Source organism: Sciurus vulgaris, assembly GCF_902686455.1.
Source record: "Sciurus vulgaris genome assembly, chromosome: 1".
NCBI classification, from domain to species: domain Eukaryota; kingdom Metazoa; phylum Chordata; class Mammalia; order Rodentia; family Sciuridae; genus Sciurus; species Sciurus vulgaris.
In genome coordinates, this window is record NC_136461.1 from 121,466,418 (window position 1) to 121,490,458 (window position 24,041).

The window sequence follows — 24,041 nt, forward strand, 5'->3', positions numbered from 1 at the left end:
GAAGCTACTGTAGAAATTTATTCAGTGTAAGAAAACAAAAAACGAGTACAATGGTTGTAAAGGATAAATCAATGGAAAGTGGTGTGCATTTTGGAAAACCAAAGGATTTCTTTTTAGACCTTAAGTTCCTGAGCACACAGAGGGTGCATGCTTAGTAATATAATGCCCAAGGAAAAAGGGGAAATAGCTAAGAGTTTGATGTGGCTGAGTAAAACTGGTATCTTATTCACTACATCCTGCTCCTTTTTAGTAGAAAGGAAACAAAGGTGGTGGGGAGGGAAGAATAAATATTGAAGGAATTTACTAAACAAATGTCCATCACAGGTTTTCATTTGTTCCTTGAAAGATCTAAGTTGGAAAGGCAAGGCCAACTGTGACCAACTGTGGTCACCTTGAGGAAAGGAGAGGGCCTCATGAACAATGAAGTCAAGTTTTGATATTCTGATTTGCCACAGAAGAAGAGAAAAGGAACACTTAGTTTAAGGAGATACCAATAATCGGAAGGGTGGCTGTAGGAAAAGGGTACAGAGACTTTAAAGACTAATTATTTGAAAGAAGAATGTTATTGACTCCCCCGCCCCCCACACAAATGGGGCCTTAGCGAAACTGAAGAGGACTGATCCTTATACCAATCACATCTTTGCCAATCTCTGTCACCTGTAGATGAGGAAACAGAAGACAAGTTAGAGATTTGTGAGGTTGAGAACCTAGTACTTTAATTCCTTATATCCCACAATGAACACAGTAGAAGGGTGTTTGTTCCTGAGAGATGAGCAGTGGGGTGAAACTAGTTTTCTCTAGTATCACTGCCTCAAGGAGCTGAGGCAACTACAAGTGGAGAAAAGAACCACCATATTTCTTTCTCTTTCCCCTTCCCTCAATATCCTAGATGCATAGTTGAGGATAGTACTTACTGTAGTGACCCTGCAGATTTGACCCTTGAACTCAGGGGAATAGCAGGCCCCACTAAGCGGACACTTCTCCACTGGCTTTCCACGGTAAATGGGCCGGTAAGATGCAGCACAAATGTCAAAGGGGTTGTGCATGTCATAATTAAGCTGGTAGGCATCTGTGGGGTTCTTCTCACAGGCGGACAAGATTTTACGGGTCTAGGAAGAGTTCAGAAGGAGTATTTTATTTAAGAACACAGAAAGTCAAATGCAATAAGTCAAATGATCTCATCATCACGATTTTGTACAATTGTACTACATGAATACAGGTCCATCCTTTGTATAGGATGTATGTAAAGAGTTAACAATCACCAATCCTGTTTGATCAAGATTTCCTCTTCACTTCTCAAAGTAGCCCTATGGATCCAGACCTAGAATCTTCCACCAAGTCTAAGAATTATCAAGGTTAAGGCCTAGAAAGGGTTAAATCAAGTCAGGGCTTCCATTGCCCAAGAAGTATTCTTTCCAGAGGGTATAAATAATGTGTATGTGAAGTACGAGTGGCTGAGATGGGATATCTGGAGTTTAAGTTAAAGACTGGGGTTGAGGGGCAGTGCAGCTATTATAAGTTACAGGTCACTCTCAAACCAGTGCCAGGTCTGAATAAATTATTACTTCAGTTTCCAGGAACAACAAAAAAAGCACCTGTGTCTGTAATAATAAATAAAGGATGAATTCTATTGACCCCCAACTTCTTTTGGTACCAGGGATTAAACTCAGGGGTGCTTAACCACTATGTCACATCCCCAGCTCTTTTTATTGTCTCTTTTGAGACAGTGTCTCACAGCTTAGGGCTTTACTAAGATGCTGAGGCTGGCTTTGAACTTGCGATCCTTCTGTCTCAGCCTCCTGAATTGGTGGGACTACAGCATGTGCCATTGCACCTGACCTTCTGGCTCTTTTAAAATGAATGTTGTTACATATTTTATTTCAAAGGCAAGGGCCTTTGATCTTCTCTATATAAGAGCAGATCTGGTCCCTCTATGGTTACTGAAGGAATTCCCATCTACCTGTTGAGCCACCTCAGGTTTGGGCCCAAGTTCTAGCAGACGTCGAGCAAAAGTGGCAGCGGTTTTGAAGTTCTTGAGCTTGAAGAAGAGGTTGAGAGCTGTACGAAGCACTAGGATCATATGCACAGGTTGCAGGTTTGAGTGGGTGAAATAGGCTGCCATCTGGTGGACAGAAAGAGGAAAGATGGCTACAGTTGGGGTAGGTCATTTATAAAGTGATATGCAGGCATAAAAAAACAAAGCAAGCCAGTAGAACTGGCTATAAAACAAAGAGGCCTTCTCTCTACCAGAAATGGAGGATTGATGAGATTAGAAAGTAGAGTGGATAAATATGGACTAGTCCCACAAAACCGGACTCCAATTACTCTTTCTTCCCAGAGCCAGAGCTGCATTTGGAACCAAAGTATTTAGTCTAAGGGAGGGTAAAGGGAGGATTCCTCTGCAAAACAGAGTTCCACAGATCTCACCTCACAGATGCGTTTCTGCTGGTCTAGAGTTTCTTTGGGCAGCTTCTTCCTTTCTATTTCCATGGACAAACCCACGATGTATTCACGGCAAATGGTGATGAGCTGCTGGGCCTGGCAAAGTTGCAGAGGAAGGTCATGGTACAAAAGCAAGAATATGGCAGTGCTTAAGTCTGAGACAAGTCGTTAGACCCCTCCTACCTCTGCAATCTCTTGTTTATTGTCCACAACAAGAAGTGGGACGCTGAGTAGGATGGAACGGAATTTTTCCACAGCCTCCTCAAATTTGCCAACTGTGGTGAGCTGGTAGCACAGCTGCAACCGTTGGATGAGGTCATTAAGCTTCAGGCCCACAGCCGGTACACCATTCTTCAGCCCAGCATCCTTCCTGGAAAGGGAAAAAACAGGAGAGTCAGCAGCCAACTAGGATTCAACTTCTTTTTCTGGCAAACATAACCACAGCTACCCTACTGTGAAAGTAGCTAGGGAAAAGGATGGCAGCAGGTGTAAATCTAACTCCACAGAGTAACAAGCCAAAGATCTTTTCCAACTACAAAACCCTAGCTCTGGGACAATTCTGACTCTGTCATCTGAGGCTACTATCTGAAATATCTACCCCAGCTTGGAACAGATAGAAGCAAGGAGCAAGAAGCCTTACCAATTGCGATTAGGGTAGCCATACATGGAGGGCAGGCAGGGCAGAGCCTGATAGATGGTACGGCCTCGGGCATATGTCTGTAGGAATAGTTGCTTATAGGGGCCAAACTGAATTACTCCTACCTGGTCATGAAGGAGCTGGAACACAGAGGGAAAGAACCATAAATTAAGGTATTTAACTTTTCTATACTTGTTTTCTCATCAGTAAAATACACTTAATTATAAGGACTGACTTGTTTAATAATACTATCAAGTATTTAGCGTAGGGCTTTGCACACAGTGAACAGTGAATGGATGTTAGTGGTTGTTGCAGTTATTATTACTGTTATAAAACATGGCTTAGTGTTCAAAACACACATCTGTTCAGGAAGGGATGCTGACCTCACTAATGTGAGCCAGAAAACAAGGTATAAATGAGTGGAAATGGCTGGAAGGATCCACCTGTAAGGTTACTATGCTAGGTGGAAAGTAGTTAAGAGGAAAGTCTTATGAGGCAAGTTCCTTAAGCAAGACCAAGAGCATTCATGATAAATACAGACCTCTGTCTTTGTAGGTCAGATCATTTCCATTTGGCTAAAACAATGAGTCAACCTTCTGCCTGAGCCCCTGGGCTAGGTACATGCAAGAGAAAAGGCCAAAGTGACTATAAGAAGACTTACCCGCATGGCTGTTTCAAAAGAGCCTGCTAGGATGTGATCAACTGAAAGCTGAGAGTTATTGCACCAGATCTAACAAGAAACAGAAAAACCAATCCAAGTGAAATTTTGCCTTTTTTCTTTACAAATTATCCTCCTCTAGATCTCTTAAAGAAAAGTATCCAGTCAGGTACAGTGGCACACACCTATAATCCCAGCAAGAGGACTATGAGTTCAAAGCTAGCCTCAGCAACTTAGTGAGGCCCTGCCTCTAAATAAAATGGAAAAAGAGCTGGAGATGTGGCTCAGTGGGTAAGTGCTCCTGGGTTCAATCCTGGGTACCAAACAAACAAACAAACAAACAAAAAAATATGCAATACTTTTCCCACACTAATCCAGTATTAGCCAACTCTGAAACACTCATCCCATGGGGCTGTGCTTTCCTGCTTACTTGAGTTGGGCTTGTTCCCTTGGTTGGGGGCACAAAGAACCCATCTTCAGCCCCACCACTTGCCCCAGGGGGTACATCCTAAAGGAAAAACAAAATATAAGTCATTTTTAAGCCATTCAAGCATTTTGTTATGTGAATCTAAAACACAACCATTTACCTTGTTTCCCACCTGTACTGGGGAGAGGGAGTGGGAGAAGATCCCCATAATAAGAGCCATTTCATCAGCAATGAAATGACACACCAAAGTCCCAATTTAGATTTTGAAAACTTGCTGCCTTTATCATAAGCTGCTGCTGGCACAAACCTGATAATTATTTTTTCTTCTGAATGGAGATAAGTATCAAATTAGAGGTAGGAAACTAAAGTGGTAAGGTCACTAACTCATACTTTTTCATTCTTCCTTCTTTCAAATGGTAGATAAGCATCAGATTAGGAGGACTATCTAGACCCTTCCTTTTGGAGACCTCAGGACAGGTGTGTGTAGGGAATGTAATAAGACAACTGGTTGTCATAGGGAGAAATGCAGAGCTTTCCAAGGGTGAGAATTCCACATACCAGCTCAGGGGGGAGCTCAAGATCTTCTTCTACATCCCAGCCACCTCCTTCTTCCTGTCCCTTGCCAAGAGCATCATCCCCCAAACCTTCTGTAGCTTCCACAAACCCATCTGTAAGGAAAATCCAGATCAAAACAGATTTGAGTATTGGTTCAATCTTAAAAGAAAGCAACATGCTGGGATCCTAGTGGGCTCCACGGTTTGGAAGCCTAAAGAAGTGCCCCACAACTAGTCCCAATGCAATGAGCCCATCTCCCCAAACAGTTCTAGAGAAGCACTCTTACCTTCATCCAGCTGCAGTTCAGCATCCTCTCCCCAGCCCTCTGTACCAACAGTGTCAATGTCAATGTCAGCTGCCAGTGCTCCTCCCTTCCCTACCAAGGGAAGGAATAGAAAGAAGCTGGTTAGAGCCCAGTGAAGTCTGAAATATGGTCTTCTCTGTAGGCAAGTTGCATCCTTTCAAAAACAGTTGCCTAAATTCTGTTCACTTATTATTTTTATATACTATTTATTTTTGTGGTATATATGTTATGCTAACTTGCAGTAGGTTTCATAGAGGGAGGGGACAAAAGAGATAACCAGACTTTCTGCTACCATGAACTGACTCTGCTTACTACCCTTTGGCTGCCAACTCTTGGAATGTCTTCTTGATATCTTTGCTAAGTTATCAGTGCAGTGTATGCAAAACATGAGGATATAGGATAGGTGGAGGAGAAAGAAGAAAAAACAGGGCTGTGCAAAAAATGCACAAAGTCTGTTTAGGATCTTATTTAGAAGTGAACTAATATGCGTATCCAAGAAAATAGTAGGTAAGGGTGGCAGTGGTAGAAGTAGAGGGTGGTAGTATACATGAGCATATACCCACTGGACATAATTAGAAGCAGCTGAATTTGTACCTCAAGACTGCATATCATAAGTGATAAAATATAAACAGACAATATGACAACATATATGGTAAAACCTAGTGAACAGACCAATATATTTACAAAGGTTATTAGTGGCATTCCCTCCTATCATTTCTCAGTTCCTAACTTTTTAATTTTTACTGATCTCAAAAAGTCTTTGTTCAGGGGGCTGGGTGTGTAGCTCAGTGGTTGAACACTTGCCTAGCACATGTCAGCCTCTGGGTTTAATTCCCATAGCCCCCCCACCCCCACCTCTACTGCAAAAAAAAATAAAGTCTTTGTTCAGTTTTTAGGACCATAGCTCTGACTGGCATTTCAGTGCTCCATGAGGCTTCATACACACAACAAAGGACAGATGAAATTAAGTGCTAATGGTACTCTACAGGACAGTTCTTTACAAAACAACAAAAGTGCCATGGGAGAAAGGGGTACTAACCCTTGCTGGCAATGGAGCCTTCAAAGAATCCTTTTGACACAGTCAATAAAGGCCAGTTGGTATCCAATGGCATGATAGGTGCAGGTGGCTGGAGAAGCTTGGCATTAGGGTCAATGTCTGGGATCTCAAAAGCAGAGAAAGAAAAGAAGTCAAACACAAGAACAGCTCTTAGGAATCTTGTAGAGAAGGTTATGGAGCCTCCTTTGAGGTCATTTATATCTCAGTTTCTCTGCAACCAGGAGGAAAGATAAAATTTATAGTTTTAAATTGTCTCTAGATCTGAGTTAATCCTGTAATCAGAGACACTCATGAAAATAAAGACTCACTGTCTCTTTCTCTGGGTCAAATGTCTCTTTCAGGCTCTCAGCTTCTTCATCTAAGCCATGAGTAGCAGCTGTGAGATAGGCCAATGACTCTGTAGAAAAAACAGATTTTGTGTTCTAGGCACATTTCCAAGTAAATGTTGTAGTGGTAGGCAGAATGAGATGGCCTCCCAGTGATTCCTATCTCCTGGTATTCAAGTGTGTGTATAATATCCTCTCCCACTTAACTCACGGCTGGACTTACTACTTAGCTATTAATGGACGAGAATATGGCAGAAGTGATGGGCTATCACTTCCAAATTAGTTTATGTTGTTTTTTTGTACTAGGGATTGAATCCAGGAGTGCTCTACTACTGAGTTATGACCCCAGCCCCTTTTTATTTTGAAACACGGTCTCACTAAGTTGCCCAGGCTTTGAACTTGTGACCATCCTTCCTCAGATTTCTGAGTCACTGGGATTACAGGCCTGTGCCACTGTGCCTGGCTGTGGCTTCTATCTTGAGGGCCCTCTTGCTCACTTACTCTGAGAAACCAACTGCCCCATAAGAAGCCAATATGGCAAGAAAATGATGCCTTCCAAACAACAGAGAGAAAGCAGCTGAAGAATGCCAACATCTGATTAAAAGTGGAATTAGGAGAATCCAATTGAGAATTGAATTCAATTGAGAATTCAATCTCAATTGGAATCAACTGAGAATCCAGTTGACCCTTGATATATTTACAGCCCTGACCAATATCTTGATTATAACCTTAAGATAGTCAATGAGAGCCAGAGTTAAGCCATTCCCTGAACAGCAAAGTAATGTTTGTTGTTTTAAAATACAAATTAAGTATCCCTTGTCTGAAATGCTTGAGACCAGAAGTGTTTCAAATTTCAATATTTTAGATTTTGGAATATTGCACAGACCTTACTGGTTGAGTATCCATAATCCAGAAATCTGAAACAAAGTGTTTCAAAATCCAAAAAAAATTTTTTTTTGGTATTAAAAAATTTTATTTTTTAACTGATAGAAAAATAAAAATTACACATAGTAATGAGGTGCCTTGTGATATTTTAATATATGCATACATTGTGTAATTTTTGAATCAGGTTAAACGTATTCATCTCCCCTGACATTTATCATCTCTTTTTTTTTTAAATTTATTTTTATTGTAAACAAATGGGATACATGTTGTTTCTGTTTGTACATGGAGTAACAGCATACCATTTGCATATTCATACGTTTACATAGAGTAATGATGTTTAATTCATTCCGTTATTTCCCCCCCACCCCCCCACCTCTCTTTTCCCTCTATACAGTCCCTCCTTCCTCCATTCTTGCCCCCTTCCCAGCCCCCATTACATGTCATCATCTGCATCATCAGTGAGATCATTCGTCTTTTGGATTTTTGAGATTGGCTTATCTCACTTAACATGATATTCTCCAATTTCATCCATTTGCCTGCAAATGCCATAATTTTATTATTCTTTATAGCTGAGTAATATTCCATTGTATATATATACCACAGTTTCTTTATCCATTCATCAACTGAAGGGCATCTAGGTTGGTTCCATAGTCTGGCTATTGTGAATTGAGCAGCTATGAACATTGATGTGGCTGTATCTCTGTAGTATACTGATTTTAAGTCCTTAGGCCGAGGAGTAGGAGAGCTGGGTCCATTCCAAGTTTTCTAAGGAATCTCCACACTGCTTTCTAGAGTGGCTGCACTAAAATCCAAAAATTTTTGACCATGATGTTGGTACTCAACATGTTTTGGATTTTGAAACATTTTGGATGTTTGGATTAGGAATGTTCAATTTCTACTAAGTTTAAGGTAAATCTATCACACAGCAATTAACTGGTAATGAATACAGTCATCTTTAAGATATATTATTAATGTTCATGACAACTTTGGCTCCTATCATACCCTATATAATTAATATTGGCTCTATTTCAAAATAGATCCCAAGCTGAGCATGGTGGTGCAGGCCTGTAATCCCTGTGACTGGGAAGACTAAGGCAGGAAGATTGTGTGTTCAAAGCCAGTCTCTGGAACTTAGCAAGACCCTAAGCAACTTAGTAAGACCTTGCCTCCAAATGAAAAATAAAAAGGGCTGGGGACGTGGCTCAGTGGTTAAGTGCCCCTGGGTTCAATTCCTGGTACCCCAAAACAGAAAACAAAACACACCAACCCCCCCAAAACAAAACAAAAACACAATAAACAAAACCCTGAATCTGACCATTACTTATTCGTCCACTAGCTAGTATCTTGATCAAACCACATTTTTCACCTTTTTTCCTTCCCTAAATATCTCAAACATACATAGCGAGTTCTCGACAACAACAAAAAACCCCTAAGAGGTATGTATGAATAAATAACAAGTGAAACCTCCAGACTGGAAACAAATTCTAATGACATTCAACCGATTGCATTTGCTAGGGTGTCTGTTCTGGTACTTTTAAAACCATCCCTTTCATTGGGTGTGGTGGCACACTCCTGTAATCCCAGTGGCTTAGGAGGCCGAGGCAGGAGGATCCTGAGTTCAAAGCCAGCCTCAGCAACTTTGCAAGGCTCTAAACAACTCAGTGAGACTTTGTCTCTAAATAAAATATAAAAAAGGCTTGGGATGTGTCTTAGTGGTTGAGTGCCCATGGGTTTAATTTTCAGTACCAAAGAAATAAAAATTAAAAATAAATAAATAAATAAATAAAGCCACCCCTTTTCCATGACTATTTTTCTAATGATGACAGCCAGACTGACTATTCTGATCACACCTCCAATTTGGCTTTGAAGAAAATCTTCTGAGAGATTCAAGATGGCGGACTAGAGGGAGGCTGCACTCCCTGTCGCTCAGAAACTCCTAACTTGGGTTTCAAGCAGAGGAAAATCTATTTCTCTGTAAGGCAGTCTTTGCTGCTCATGGATTCCCAGCTGTTTACCCGAGTTGTCCACCTGGACCACCTGCAGTCTGCCAGCATATCGACTACTTTGTGAGTGAAGATCGTTCACTGACTGCCACCTATCATCCACCATGTGCCCATTTGTCTGCTTCTGGCCTACCTATCTCCTGCCTTTCACCTACCCAGCACCCACCACCTGAGGTCCACCTACTGATCATCTTCCAGTAGCCTGCAGACTGCCTTGATTCCACTTTCATTCTTCTGACCATCTAGTACTTCTATATACTCTTTCCTTATCCCATTAACAGTTATATCCTACACCCCTCCCCATCCTCTTTGTCCACTATGAGATTCTTTAGACCTCATTTCAAATCTATTTGTTATACCCTAGATAATAATTGAAATCATCCTCTCTGTTTATTATGACAATATTGTTAATGTCTTCATAGGGGCTATTTGGTTTAGGGCTGCATATTGTTTGTACTGGATGCTGCTAATATTGATCTCCCCCTAGCTAGAGGGGAAGATACATGAACAACATGAAAGAACAAGGGAAGAAAGTGTTCCAAACAAACCAAGATGCTATGTTAATACAATCTAATAACAGCATGGTAGAAGAAATGTCAGAAAAAGAGTTCAGAATAAATATACTAATGATTCACAAAGCAAAGGATGAAATAAGAGCAACTGCAGAAAGCAAAAGATCACTTCAACAAAGAAAGAGATTCTGAAAAAACAAATAAATCCTTGAAATGAAGAAAACAATAAACCAAATTAAAAACTCAATGGAAATCATCACCAACAGACTAGATCACTTGGAAGACAGAACCTTAGACAATGAAGAAAAAATATTTAATCTTGAAAAAAGTTGACCAAACAGAGAATATGGTAAGAAAGCATAAATAGAACCTCCAAGAACTATGGGATATCATGAAAAGACCAAATTTAAGAATTACCAGAATTGAGGAAGGCAAAGATATACAAACCAAAGGAATGAACAACCTATTCAATGAAATATCAGAAAATTTCCCAAACCTGAAGAATGAAATGTAAAATAAACTACAAGAGGCTTACAGAACACTGAATGCACAAAATTATAACAGAGCCACACCAATGCACATTACATTGAAAATGACTAACATACAAAATAAAGGGAATTTTAAAGGCTGCGAGAGAAAAGCATCAGATTACACATAGGGGGAAACCAATATGGATATTAGCAGATTTCTCAGCCCAGACCCTAAAAGCTGGAAGGGCCTGGAACAACCTATTCAAACTCTGAAAGAAACATGGTTGCAACCAAGAGTCCTATACCCACCAAAACTAGCCTTCAGATTTGAAGATGAAATAAAATCCTTCCATGATAAATGAAAGTTAAAAGAATTTACAAATAGAAAGCCTGGGCTACAGAACATTCTCAGCAAAATATTCCATGAAGAGGAAATGAAAAATAACAACGTAGGTCAGCAAAGGGAGGAACTATCCTAAAGGAAAAGCCAATTAAAGGAGAAACCAAGTCAAGTTAAAAACCAAAAATAAGCCAAAATGACTGGGAATACAAATCATATCTCAATAATAACCCTGAATGTTAATGACCTAAAATTCATCAATCAAAAGACATAGACTGGCAGATTGGATTAAAAAGAAAGACCCAACAATATGTTGCCTTCAAGAAACTCATCTCATAGAAAAAGACATCCACAGACTAAAGGTGAAAGGATGGGAAAAAACATACTACACACATGGACTCAATAAAAAAGCGGGGGGTTTCCATCCTTATATCAGATAAAGTGGACTTCAAGCCAATGTTAGTCAGAAGGGATAAAGAAGGACAGTTCATACTGCTTAAGGGAACCATAAATCAGGAAGACATAACAATTATAAATATTTATGCCCCAAACCGCACATCCATGTAAGGCAAACAAATCCTTCTCTATTTCAGGAATCAAATAGACCACAACACAATAATTCTGGGCAACTTAAATACACTGCTGTCAGAATGCATGAGAAAATGCTTTCCCCTACAAAGTCCTATCAATAGAGTATGTTAGCTAACTTAGGATTTTTGCCAATGAAGAGAGAGAAAATGGTCTTTTATCCTCAGTTTTAATTTACATTTCTTTTTTTTTTTAAAGGACATTTTTTAGATGCTGATAGACCTTTATTTTATTCATTTATTTATATGTGTGCTGAGGATTGAACCCCAGTGCCTCACATGCTAGGCAAGCGCTCTACTGAGCCACAACCCCAAGCCCAACATTTCTCTTTTTCAATGAGTGAAGTTAACCATCTTGTTTATTAATAGCACATTGTATTTCCTTTTTCTGTGTTTTGAAAGAATTATGATTTTGTCAATTTATATGTTAGAAAGAATAGCTCTTTGTGATATGAGCTATAAATATCTTCCTTAGGTGTCTTTTTTAAAAGTTTATGTTTTTTTTTCCATAAAAAATTGATTTTTTATGTAACAAAAAGTACCAGTGAAATAATTTATGACTTGGGGATTTTGAGTCATGAAAGGTTAGATAGTTCTTGCTAACTCCAGATTTGTAAAGGAAAAAATTTCAAGTTTTCTTCTTATTATTTAATGGTTGTGTTACTTAAAAAATATCTTTAGTACATATGGAATTTATCATGGTATATGAGGTAAGGAAGGGATATTTACTTATCCCTATAACATTTATTAACTACTACTTTTTCCCAGTGATTTGAGATGATGTCCTCTTTATACATTCAATTTCTATATGTATCAAGTGTACTTACTTCTAGGCATTCTGTTTTGTTAATAGGCCAGTATGATACTCTTAAATTATTTAGGCTTTTAAATATGCCTTAATATGTTTTAGTGCTGGTCCCACTTCTATCTTTATTTTTTTTCACTAAATTTAGCATCAGGTGACATAGCTTAAAATTGTTAAATTATCATTGAGATTTAGTTAAAGTTACTAAAGTTAGTTTAGTTAATTTACACAATAATATGGTCCTTCTATTTGTAGAAAGATTTTTTTTTTTGCCTTCAGTGGTATTTTAATTTTTAGTTTTAATAGGTTTCACTTTTTTTTTTTTTTTTTTTTTTTTGGTGCTGGGGATCGAACCCAGGGCCTTGTGCTTGCAAGGCAAGCACTCTACCAACTGCGCTATCTCCCCAGCCCCAGGTTTCACATTTTTATTGACAAACATGTTAATATTTTTTTTTTTTACTGTTATATATGAAATCTTTTCTTCCATTAAATCTTCCAAAAGATTGTTTGAATATATGTAAACTACTGATTTTTGTATGCTAATTTTTGTACTTGGTAATCTAATTGAGCTATTTTACTGTTTGTAGTAGCTGTTAATAAAATACCTTGAATCTTCAAAAGAATAAAAAAAGAATTATAGCTGCCCATGAGTCGGCTACCATAATATTTAGTGCAGCATATTTATATAATAATAAATTGGAAACCCAAGTAGACCAATAGATGACTGGCCAAATATTATTATAATACCACTACATAGTGATTTACTATGGAATCAATAAAATTATATACTGTAAGAGTATTTAATATAAAAAAAAGAAACATTGTTGAAAGAGAAAAGCAAGTTACAAAATACTGTAATAGTGTGATCCTATGTATGTAGAAGAGAAAAACTATGTGTGCATTGGTCTGCATTTCTGTGTGTAACTTGTAAATTGAATAAAGATGACACATTTTGAAAAAATGGGAATAGAAAAAAAAATCTTGAGCAAGGTATAAACATGTTTCTATTGAAAAAAAGAACAATAAAGGGCAATTCCTCACCCCTATAGATGACTAACTCAACTTGAATAGAAAACACTTCCTAAGGCCCAAAAGAAACCAGTGAGTTTTGGATAGATACTTACTCTGCCCACAGTTCTTTAGGATTCGCACTCGCTCTGACACGTCACCCAGGTATAGGGCATTCTGATAATGGCCACTCATGTCCTTCCGGATTTCAGCTGCACAAAGTCAGTAAGAGACACCAACTTAGATTTTCTCTCTCTTGCCTATTTGTCTTCCACTGTACCCCCCTCTTCCCATCTTTAGTTTTTGGGCCCTCACCAATCTTCATCATCTTGCGAAGTTTCTCCAGGTTGCCAGTGATAAGGTACAGGAAGGAAAGTTTATCAAAGTTTTTGGTGCGCTGATAGCACATTTCCACAATCTGGTGGTTCCCTTGTAGCAGGGCCACTTCTCCCAGCTTTTCCCAGCAGTTCTTGTCATCCAGTGCTTTGGCTGCTTCCAGAGCAATCTAAAGAATACCCAAGATCAGTATTAACAGAATACTGTGGAAGATGCTATGACTCAAAACAAGGGACTCTGCAATCAAAGTATTTGCCTAGGGAACTTTCTATATTTTCAATTACTCCTAGCTTTCACTGTATTTTTTTTTTTTTTTAATTGAGAATCCTATCTACAAATAGGATCTTTGGATTCACAAATAAAAGAAATCACAGTACATCATTCTCATCCTCAGAAATCTGCTTTTACACCAGGTGTGGTGGCTCACACCTGTAATCCCAGTTGCTTGGGAGGTTGAGGCAGGAGGATTTTGAGTTCAAAGCAAGCCTCAGCAACTTAACTTAGCAGTTTCTGATTCTACAGGGTCAGTTCTTGCTTAGCAATCTTATTTTCTCTTGGCCAGGTTTGAAGAGTCACAGAGGCTTCAGGAAAGGCAGGAAAAAAAAAAAAAAAAAAAAAAAACAATAAAAGAAGGAGTAAAGAACTGGAAAAACTAGTCTCCTATGCTGTTTTCTCCTTTGCAAATAATACCTGTACCCTCTGTACCTCAACAACCAATAAGTACTCCATCTAAACAAGATCAACTATCAAGAGATTTTTGAAATTCAGGTTATCTTGCTTTTTATCCTAGAAGTTAGTGAATTCAGACTAAGAATAAAAATAATGGTGTAGCAGAAGCAGAAACACAGAAAAGTAGAAACAAATGGCAACAGGATGATGTTCAATCTAATAACTAAAAAATTCTATTATTCTAGTTTCAGAAGCAAGTTGAGAATAATGTCCCCTCATGCCACCCTAACCCTTTCACCTTCTCTAAAAATGATCTGGGGCTGATGACCACATTCCTCTTACCTCAATGTTTCCACACTCTAATGCCAAACTAAAGCGAGTTTTCTCATCCTTGACAAAATGCAGTGCCACTTCAGGATAGCCCTTCTTCTGAAGATAAGCAATAATAGACTGGCCAACTAGTTTGGCGTTCCTCACCATGTGTAATACCTACATATTTGGAGTTGAGTAGGGCAGAAAGTAGAGGTTACTTACAACAAAAAAGCAATGTTGTCCCTCTTAATACCTCTAGTATGCTTCCTCACTCCATACCTCATCATATTTTCTGTTGATCAGGGCCAGCTTGAATTTGAATTCAGTGGGATCGATGGTGAGTACTCGAGGACGACACTCTCTGTCCAGGCAATATACATTATTGCCCTTTACTCGTGTGACATAGATGGGTAAATCCAGAGTTCGGATGATCCCGTGGTCCCTAAGAATAGTGGGTAGAGGTCACAACTTTGAGTGAGTGAGGGGGGAAATCTAGCCTGTGAAAAAATGAACCAACCAAGGGCACATCCTTTGTGTGCGTGCGTGTGTGTGTGTGTGCATGCAGGCATGTACAGGGGGTGCCACGGATTGAACCCAGGGAAGCTTAACCTCTAAGATAAATCCCCAGCTCTTTGTATATTTTTATTTAGAGATAGGGTCTCACTAAGTTGCTGAGGCTGGCTTTGAACTTGTGATCCTACTGCTTCAGCCTCCTGAACCACTGGGATTACAGGTGTGCAACACCACACCCAGCAGGCACATCCTTTCATCTTCTTATTAACCTTTCTATTAAATGCCACTTAAGCAACAGTACAGGAGCAAGTAATTAAAATTAATTTATTCTTTTGAATGATGGGACAGATGGTATGATGTTTCTTTACAAGGTATCATTCCAGGAGCTGAGTAATGGACATGAACTAGACTTAACAGTTAAACTTTAAATTCCTGGGGTTTTTTTGTTTTTGTTTTTGTTTGGTATTGAATCTAGGGGTGCTTTGCCACTGAGCGATATATCCCCAACTCCTTTTTATTTTTTACAAAGTAAAAGTTGTTGAGGTTTATTAATCTCCTGTCTCAGTCTCCAAAATCACTGGAATTACAGGCGTGCACCACCATGCCTGGCTCAGTTCTGAGGATCTTAAATAAAATATTAGTAACCTATAACTAGGAATATTTGAAAAGGATAAAACATCATGACCAAGTTGAGTTTATATCAGAAATACAATGCTGATTTATCATAGAAAAAAAATAATCTGAATTCACTACATGAAAATTGTATGACACCTCAATACATGTAAAGATGTCTAATAAAATTCAAAATTAATTTAAGATAAAAACTCTTAGCTCACAGAAATAGCAAAAACAAAAAATACCTTAGGATATTAGTATCATAAAAATTTATAGCAAAGCTTGCATAATGCTTGTACACTAAAAGTTCACCCTTAAAGGGCTGATGATGCAACTCAGTTGGTAGAGTGCTTGCTTAGCATGTGCAAGGTCCTGAGTTCAATCCCCAGTACCACCCAAAAATAAACAAACAACAAAAAAACCCCAAAAGTTCACCTTAAGAAAGATATATCAATGTAAAAGCATTTGAAAGAAGAAACAAAACTGTCACTGCCCACAGATGCTATAAGTATTCATAAAGAAAATACAAATAAATTATTAGAATTATAGAGTGTAACAAGATTCCCCAAATAAAACTGATATAAATCTAATCAAATAATTACAAACTATCTATAGAAAAAAACCATGAAACTTAATTGAAAGACACTTCAAATGACCTAAATAAATGAGAAGCTACTATACCATGCTTACAGATCAGAGAATCAATATTGTACAGATGACAGTTAACCTCATATTGACATATTCAGTGCAATCCAAACTTCAGTTGATTTCACGTTGGAAAAAAAAAAAAAGGAAAGATTAGAGGACCTGTTTTATTAGATGTGAGATTTATCATAAAGCTACAATATAAGAAAATGTAGAATCAGAGCAGAGACAGGTAACAGAAAAAATCCTTGCATTTTTGAAAATGTGACTTACATATGACAAAGGTGAAACTGTAGAACAATGGGAAAAGGGTGGACTTTTAATAAATATGCTGGGCAACCATGTGTCCTTATGGAAAAATGCACAGCTGACCATCCTATACCTCACATATGTACAAAAATCAACTTCAGGTAGATTACAGATATAAAGTGAAAACTATAAAGTTTTTGTAAGAAAATATAGAAGAATGCCTTCACAATTTTAGAGGTCAATAATTTTTTAAAAATACATTGGATACAAAGTTCAACTATTCATAAAGATACTAAAGCCCAACTATCCATAAAGAATAAAATTCATAAACTTACATTGAAATTAAGAATTTCTGTTGCTTTATTAAAGGACAACAAAAATAGAATCAGAAAACATGCTATAGAGCAGGAAATTTTAATATGTGTAACAGCGCTGACAAAGGATTGATATCCAAATATATTAAGAATTCACACAAATTAACAACAAAATAAAATGGGAAAGATGAGGTAACTGGGAAAGAATAGATAACTCAATGAAAAAATAGAGTAAAGTCAGGTACAGTGGAACTTGCCTATAATCCCAGGTACTGGAGAGGCTGAGGGAGATTACAAATTGCAGTTGGCCTTGGCAAGCAAGACCCTGTTTCAAAATTAAGTTAAAAAAGGAACGGGAATGTAGCTCAGTGGTATAGCAGTTGCCTAACTGGGGAAGGAAAAAAAAATCTTGAACAGAATTCATAGAAGAGGAAATCCTAATAGATGACCAGATGAAAATGTGCTCAATCTCAAAAAGAGAAAAACAAAATCAAGGAAAAAAGAGATACCCTTACACATTCACAAGCACAAAAATAAAAGTGTTTTAAAGCCAAGTGTTAGTCAAGATGACATGCAAGGAAACTTATATAATACTGCTGGACATGTAAACTTTCAAACAATCATTTTGGAAGGCAGTTACCTGGTAAATGTGAAGGTATGTATACTCTATGGTGCATCAGTTCTACTCTGGTATACACTCTAGAGAAAAGGATGTATGTGTGTACCAGAAAACATGAAAAAGGATGTTTAAATGAGAATTGTTTGTAATCACCAAAAACTAGACTTCATTCAAACATTCCCTCAAGAATAGAACTCACACATGGTATAATCATATGATGAAATATTATATAATAATGAAATAAATTAGAGCTACAGCATGGAAGAATTTTATAAAGAAACTTTTGAGCAAAATACAAAATAATATATTCAGTATGATTTCATTTACATAAAGTACAAAATCAGGCAAAACTAAATCACATTAACACATACAATGGCTGGTAATTTTATAAAGAAAACGAAGAAATAACCATAAAAATCAGAATAATGTTACTTTGGGGTAGAAACAAAGAGGGTTGTGATTTCTAAGGACCATATGGCAAAGACCTTCTGGGGTGCCAAAACTGTCCTCTTTCTTGACTTGGGTGGCAGTTACACAGATGTTCACTAAAAAAATTATTTGCTATTCTATATATTTAAAAGTTATGACACTTTCTACATTTGAGCTATATTTCACAGTTTTATTTGTACTGTTTTGTTTTGTTTTGTTTTTCTGATACAGGATCTCATTAAGTTCCCAAGCTGGCCATGAACTCTTGATCCTTCTGCCTCAACTCTGTTGGGATTACAGGTATGTGTCATGATTTTCTGGCATCATAATTTTAGAAGAGTTGGAAAAAAGAATGTTCTGATGTCTCTAGTGCATATATGCCAGACAAGGCTTTTCCATCAATGAAGCTCATAAAGGACTTCAGCTACATCTTGAGATAGGATTGTGCTTTTTAAGAAGCTATCTTCTCCTGCTTTGTATTCCAGATAATTAACTTACCCCGTGGTGACAGCATATTTGATGTGGTTGCTTGTGGTATAGATAAACACCCCACTCTCATCCCAGGCCCCACTCTTGACACGAATATTCTCATGAATGTTACATAGAGCATCCAGTTTTCGGTTACAGATCACAATGGCTGTAAGAGGCAAAGGGCATGAGTGCTCTGTTGGACAAAGTGAGTGTAGCAGACTGGCAGGGATAGGGGGAGGGAGGGAGTGGGCTCTAAATCAGGGTGGATCTATGAAAACTTACCATGTTTGGCCAGTAGTGCTACATGAGACATATCTGCTGACCAGATAACATATTTCACCTTGGAAATCTTCACAGATGCCAGAGTCCTGAGATGAGAGAAAGAAGGGCAAACATGAATGGATCTGACTCCCGGGGTCTAGGGTTAAGGCCAATGTCCTTTTAAAAAAAAAAAAAAAAAAAAAAAAAAAACTCTATATACATGTTATATATAGAGATTTTTTTTAGTTATAGATGAACACAATATCTTTGTTTACTTTTACGTGGTGCTGAGGCTGAAACCCAGTGCCTCACATGTGACAGGCAAGTTCTCCACCACTGAGCTATAAGCCCAGCCCAAGAACCATGTTCTTTCATCCTCAAACGTAAACCCCAAGGTAATGTCAAATAAACATTTTCTGTATAGTAGCTCAGTGACTTAAAAATTGGCTCACGTTGTACTTCCCCCCTCTTCAAGTTCTTGCCTTTCATTTTCTCATAGTATTAGGGATATTTATATATTTTCACCACTGGACCATAGGAACTGTGACATTCATTTTGGTGTCCCTCTCATTCTAAGGCCCAAGAGCATTCTTTGTTCAGGTAAGTACTATAAAAACAAAGAAGATATAATAAAGAAGCCCCTTGCTATAATGCTAGAGTATATATATGAGCAGGATACAGAATGATCATGGACAAGGAAAAGTAGCCAGAAAGAGTCTTGGGAGTTATGGCACAAGAAGTGGCCAAGTCACGTGGCAAACTTCCTTGTGGGGAAAAAAGCTCCCACTAAAGATGTCCACTTTCCCCCACTGTATGCTTGTCCTTTTACAGGCACCTATATGTTACCGTTTCTGCTGTACATCAAAGAGTGTGATGGAGTCTGCATCTCGAAGTAGAAGGTTGCCTGTGCCAGCGTAGAAGATCTCATCACAGTTGGGAACCTGTACCTTTTTTGTGATCTCATTCTTCAGATTCTTAATCAGAAGCTGAAAGGAATATTGAAGTATCAAGAGAAAAAGTGAGTATATAAGATGATGACAGCTGATAACATCCTTCAGCAATTATTCCTTAGCTTCAATAAGTATATTTCTCCTCTGTTCAAGTTAATCACACACCAGGTAGACAGATCATTCCAAAATCCTCTCGAAGGGTCTTATTACCATTAAAAAAAAAAAAAAAAAAAAAAAAAATTCTGAAGTCTAACTAAAGTCTGAGATTCTCAGTCAACTAGAGAGAGAATTTAGAGGGCTTAAATTTTTATTAAATATTTTCTTGAGAATTTTGCTTATCTTGTACTGAACCTATTACATTTGAAGTACCAGTGGAGTTAGGACAAGGAAAGAGATCTACTCATAGTCCAGTCCACCCATTTCAAGTTTGATTCTGATTTTGGCTTGGTTCAAGTGGTCAAGAGCTTCGTTCTTAAGCCCAAAGCCACAGTATTATCAACTCAAATCAATAAAACTTTAAAACCTTTTTCCCAGGAGGGTTAGTGTAGGGCTAGGTATAGAGGTAGAGCCAATAGAGGAGGACCACAGCTGCCAGGGGAGAATAAGGAAAAAACAGTACTCTTTATTTTGCAATGCACAAGCCATTGCCACTGCACTCCCCACACTGGTTTCTGCTCTTAGTCTTAACTCACCGAATGCATCCGATCTAGGACAGCAAACCGATTTCGAGCAACCCAAACGGCTGTCAGGCCTGAGGATCGCTTCCCTTCAGGGGCTGAGGAGAACAAAATCAAAGAGTGGGAGCATGTGGTGAGCCACCAGCAGGTGACAGAGTCAGGTGCCATGGAGCTGCCAGTCTTGCTGGCTGCCATCTTGGCTTTGCCAGTTCAGCTGCTTCCTAACTAATTCAGCCATAACCTGAGGCTATTGTCAAGTGACTTTTCCCTACCAGTCCCCTCCAAACTCCAACCCCCACCCCTGCCAAGCTTCTTTTCTCTTGGCCAAGTGGCTGCATTTCAGCCAACACTGCGTACTGGCAGAAGGGCTGCCCATCTTGGGAGACAGCACACTCCATCAAGCTAACGAGCAAGGCCTTCCTGGCCAAGCTGTGGCACAGCAAGCAGTCTGTCAATGTCCTAAGACCTCCTATCTGAACAAACCGGAGTAGAGACAGCCCCCTCCCCAGGTCGCAGCTGCTCAGCTGCTTTTAACATGCAAATATAGACCTCCTAGTAGGGCGGGGTGGGGCAGAGCACTCCCAACCAAATCTTGACAGGCGAGTTCTATGCTAGGCAGTATTTAGCACGAAGCTGTTGCTCTGTAAATGTCAAACAACCATTCCTATAACCCTAAAGAGAGTCACAAAATGTTCCTCAGTTTTGTGGCTGATTAGAATTTTGCAAAAGACACTCTTCACCCTCTATGAAACTTGTAAAGGATGCACTGAAATACTCTTATCCATTATACCAGCAGAAAACTGGACAAAACATGCTGGCCAGACTTGTCTTATACTTCTCTGGTACCTGGAGTGGCAGGCAATTTTAAAAAACTAATTATTATCATAACTAACACTCCCAGTTTTAGGGGTCAGGGAACAACAAAACTACTCCAGTTTTTAATTTTTTTTTTCCTGTTTCCCACCATAGAGTCAAATCTTTAAAATTTATTATCCCCCTCAAAGGATGGAGAGCAGAAAAGTGATAATAAAACAAAGATATTTTAAACTCTAATAATTATAAATAGATTTGGGGGGAAAAAAAGAAGGGGGTAGGTTGGGAAGAACCAAATCACAATATTTAGTCAGAAATGGCTTTACTGGCTAATTTGTAAGGGGGACTTTCTCTTTCTGTGAGTATGAACACATTTAATAGAGGGTGAACTGGATTAACAACAATGACCTGAGGTACCCACAAAAGGGACAGAAACAAAACATTACTTGAGAATGTGTTGATGAGATCTAAAATGTATTGATGAGATCCAAGTTTGCCAGTAAAAGTGGGGACCTGTAGAGTAAATCTCTGATATGCTTATGTCTCCAAACCCCCCGGAGGAAGGGCATTGAAAGGAGAAGTGAGAGTCAAATCCATTCTGAGAATGTTTTGTCAGCAAGTTCTAATAGTAAGAATGTCAACAAGGGATAGTGGTGATGAAAGAGGTAGGCAGGGGTCTCAGCTGGATCCTGGGATCCCAGGTGGGGTCCTGGGCTGTTAGCAGCCTCATCTTTTTGACGTGCAAAAGGAAGCAAATCGGATCTGGATGTGGATAGAAGAGTATAAATCCCTAGTCCCAGGATGAGACATTGCAAGATTGGAACCACATTTTTAAATAAATGAAACTACCAGGGTGAAAGTCATATCAGCTGACAATAAACTAGGATAACATGCTGTGCTGAAAGGGAAAATGGAGAGTTTCTAATAACCAAATTATAAAATATATATATCTAGCTGGGGTAATAAAATGGAGGGGGAACATGAATATTTCACACCATGGTCGCCTCTGATGTAACTGTCAGCAGCACCTGCCAACAGACATGAGTGATGTGACCACAGCCTGGGGATGGGATGTGAAAACCTTGAAGAGGAATGATGATGTGGGTAAGCAGAGCTGGAAGCAGGGTTAGGTAAACAAAGAGCATGCCTACCATCAGGATTCTGAGAATCAGCATCTTTGGGGATGGTGTATAGATCATAGGTACTATTCTCTAAATTGCTGGCTCTCTGTAGAGGAAAAGGGATATTAAAATGTTAGCAAGGGGCACCCAAGATACCAGTTTACTCTGACAGAGAAAACAGTTCCATTACAGACAACAATCTGAAACTATACTTTTGTCCCTCTTCACCCAGAGAGTATTCAAATGTTACCACATCTAAGAATTACAAAGCTCTTAGCTAAACAACTCAGCGATGATATTTTTTTTATCCTGTAAGGAGGCAAATTATATCTGAATGAAAACAAGGGTTACTCTTTTCCATAAATTAAAAGCCTAATATCCCTGACATTCTGGAGTCCCACCTAAGTATGCTTATCAACATAAAAAGATTGCTTGAAAGAAAAACAAAGACATTAACGAAAAATAGCCAGGGAAATATGGGAACTGCCAGGAGAATATGGGACTGTTAGATATTAAAGAAGAACCAAGATTGTACACTACAGTTTATATAAGAAAAGATGTTTTCATTCTTTTAAATTCAGCCACCAGGGCATTAAAATTAGAAGGTCCTTTTTTCTTTTGTAGATTGTGTGGCAAGAAAGGAAACTCCACTGAAAAAAAACACCTTTCAAAATCTATTTTCACCCCAAAGGAGAGATCAACATAAGCATGTTCTTTGCATAGGATATAGTTGTAAACTTTCTCTCCAATCACTTGCAGTAATCTGGGTCATTCATCTTGATGCTTCAGTAAGTTTAGGAATTATATTGGCCTTATGAAAGATACACATTCACAAACCTTCGATTTCCTTATGACAACTGAAGCCTTCCTAGTTTATGCCTAGTTTGTGTTCACTGTGTTAGCTCCTGCAAAATGACCATTATATAGTTTTTAAAAAGTCATTATAGATTCACTCAGGGCATAAGAAAGATACCTAAGGAGAATTTAGGAGGAATCCATGGGTTACTTACTGTACACAATAGGACTGCATTTTCTGCTGGATTGTATGACATGTTGAACACTGGAAACTTGGAACCACTAGAGATACACACATAGAAAAAGGAGAAAACAGGGAATAGGTATAAGAATAGAAGGAAGAAAGGAATTATTCCTTCATCTTCTACTTATCCAATATTTATTTATTTATTTATTTGGTTCTGGGGATTGAACCTAGGTATACTTCCTGACTAAGGTTTATGCCTAGTCCCTTTTATTTTGTGACAGGGTCTTGATAAGTTACTCAGGGCCTCACTAAGTTGTAGAGGCTGACCCCAAACTTGCCATTCTTCTACCTCAGCCTCCAGATCATTGGGACTATAGGTGTATGCCATGACACCCAGCACTTCTTTTTTTTTTTTTGGCGGTACTGGGGATTGAACCTAGGGCCTTGTGCTTGCGAGGCAAACACTCTACCAACTGAGCTATATCCCCAGCCCCACCCAGCACTTCTTTATCTAATCTTTATATACAAACTCATCATCTTTATAAAGAGAAATAAAATTATGTAAATACTGCATTTTTTCTCCTCCTTTTTGTAAGGCTTGGGAGCTCACTGCAAGCCCTGGTACAGTCAGATTATTTAATAAAAAGTAGGGTCAGCACTCACTATAGTGAGTAGGATTGGTTTTGCTTGGGTACAAATTCCTACACATAATTTTGTAATGGACACCACAGAATAACGGATGTGATCTGTCCCTGGCTGGTTTCTCCTGTCCCTTAGATTGTTCACATAAACCCATCTTTTTATTGCAGTGATGCTAGAGGGAGGTTATCAAACTCGCATGCCAACGTTTGCCACTATGAATGTTTCAGCATGCTGATGCAGCTGGCTTTCCAAAAGGACAGTTCCTTTTGCCAGGCATCCCAGAGGTTATCATATCTTCAGAGTTAGGAGTTTCCGGAGATATATATTCTGGTTTAGAGTTGTGTACATTTTGCTGGAAAGCAAAGAGTTACGGAAAACTAAAACTCTTGTATAAACCTCCATTATAG

The 24,041-nt window shown here is 38.6% G+C and overlaps 1 protein-coding gene across 2 annotated transcripts in view; it reads right to left on the minus strand.

Moving 5' to 3' along the window:
• The window catches only part of COPA (COPI coat complex subunit alpha), a 46,980-nt gene continuing 22,939 nt past the window's right edge, over positions 1–24,041 (minus strand). Inside the window, exons 12-33 of one of the 2 annotated variants that reach the window (XM_079133779.1) lie at positions 23,021–23,087; positions 22,041–22,116; positions 20,092–20,174; positions 19,296–19,435; positions 18,471–18,556; positions 18,216–18,354; positions 14,613–14,775; positions 14,364–14,510; positions 13,332–13,521; positions 13,133–13,228; positions 6,389–6,477; positions 6,063–6,186; positions 5,006–5,095; positions 4,723–4,832; positions 4,168–4,245; positions 3,741–3,809; positions 3,083–3,219; positions 2,626–2,812; positions 2,428–2,538; positions 1,961–2,122; positions 915–1,109; positions 1–657 (exon numbers count right to left, since the gene is read on the minus strand). In XM_079133779.1, the coding sequence (XP_078989905.1) occupies positions 598–657; positions 915–1,109; positions 1,961–2,122; positions 2,428–2,538; positions 2,626–2,812; positions 3,083–3,219; positions 3,741–3,809; positions 4,168–4,245; positions 4,723–4,832; positions 5,006–5,095; positions 6,063–6,186; positions 6,389–6,477; positions 13,133–13,228; positions 13,332–13,521; positions 14,364–14,510; positions 14,613–14,775; positions 18,216–18,354; positions 18,471–18,556; positions 19,296–19,435; positions 20,092–20,174; positions 22,041–22,116; positions 23,021–23,087 (2,599 nt within the window). In that variant the 3' untranslated portion in view covers positions 1–597. Of the gene's footprint in view, positions 658–914; positions 1,110–1,960; positions 2,123–2,427; positions 2,539–2,625; positions 2,813–3,082; positions 3,220–3,740; positions 3,810–4,167; positions 4,246–4,722; positions 4,833–5,005; positions 5,096–6,062; positions 6,187–6,388; positions 6,478–13,132; positions 13,229–13,331; positions 13,522–14,363; positions 14,511–14,612; positions 14,776–18,215; positions 18,382–18,470; positions 18,557–19,295; positions 19,436–20,091; positions 20,175–22,040; positions 22,117–23,020; positions 23,088–24,041 lie in introns of both variants that reach the window. The other variant, XM_079133778.1, reaches the window with a different exon arrangement.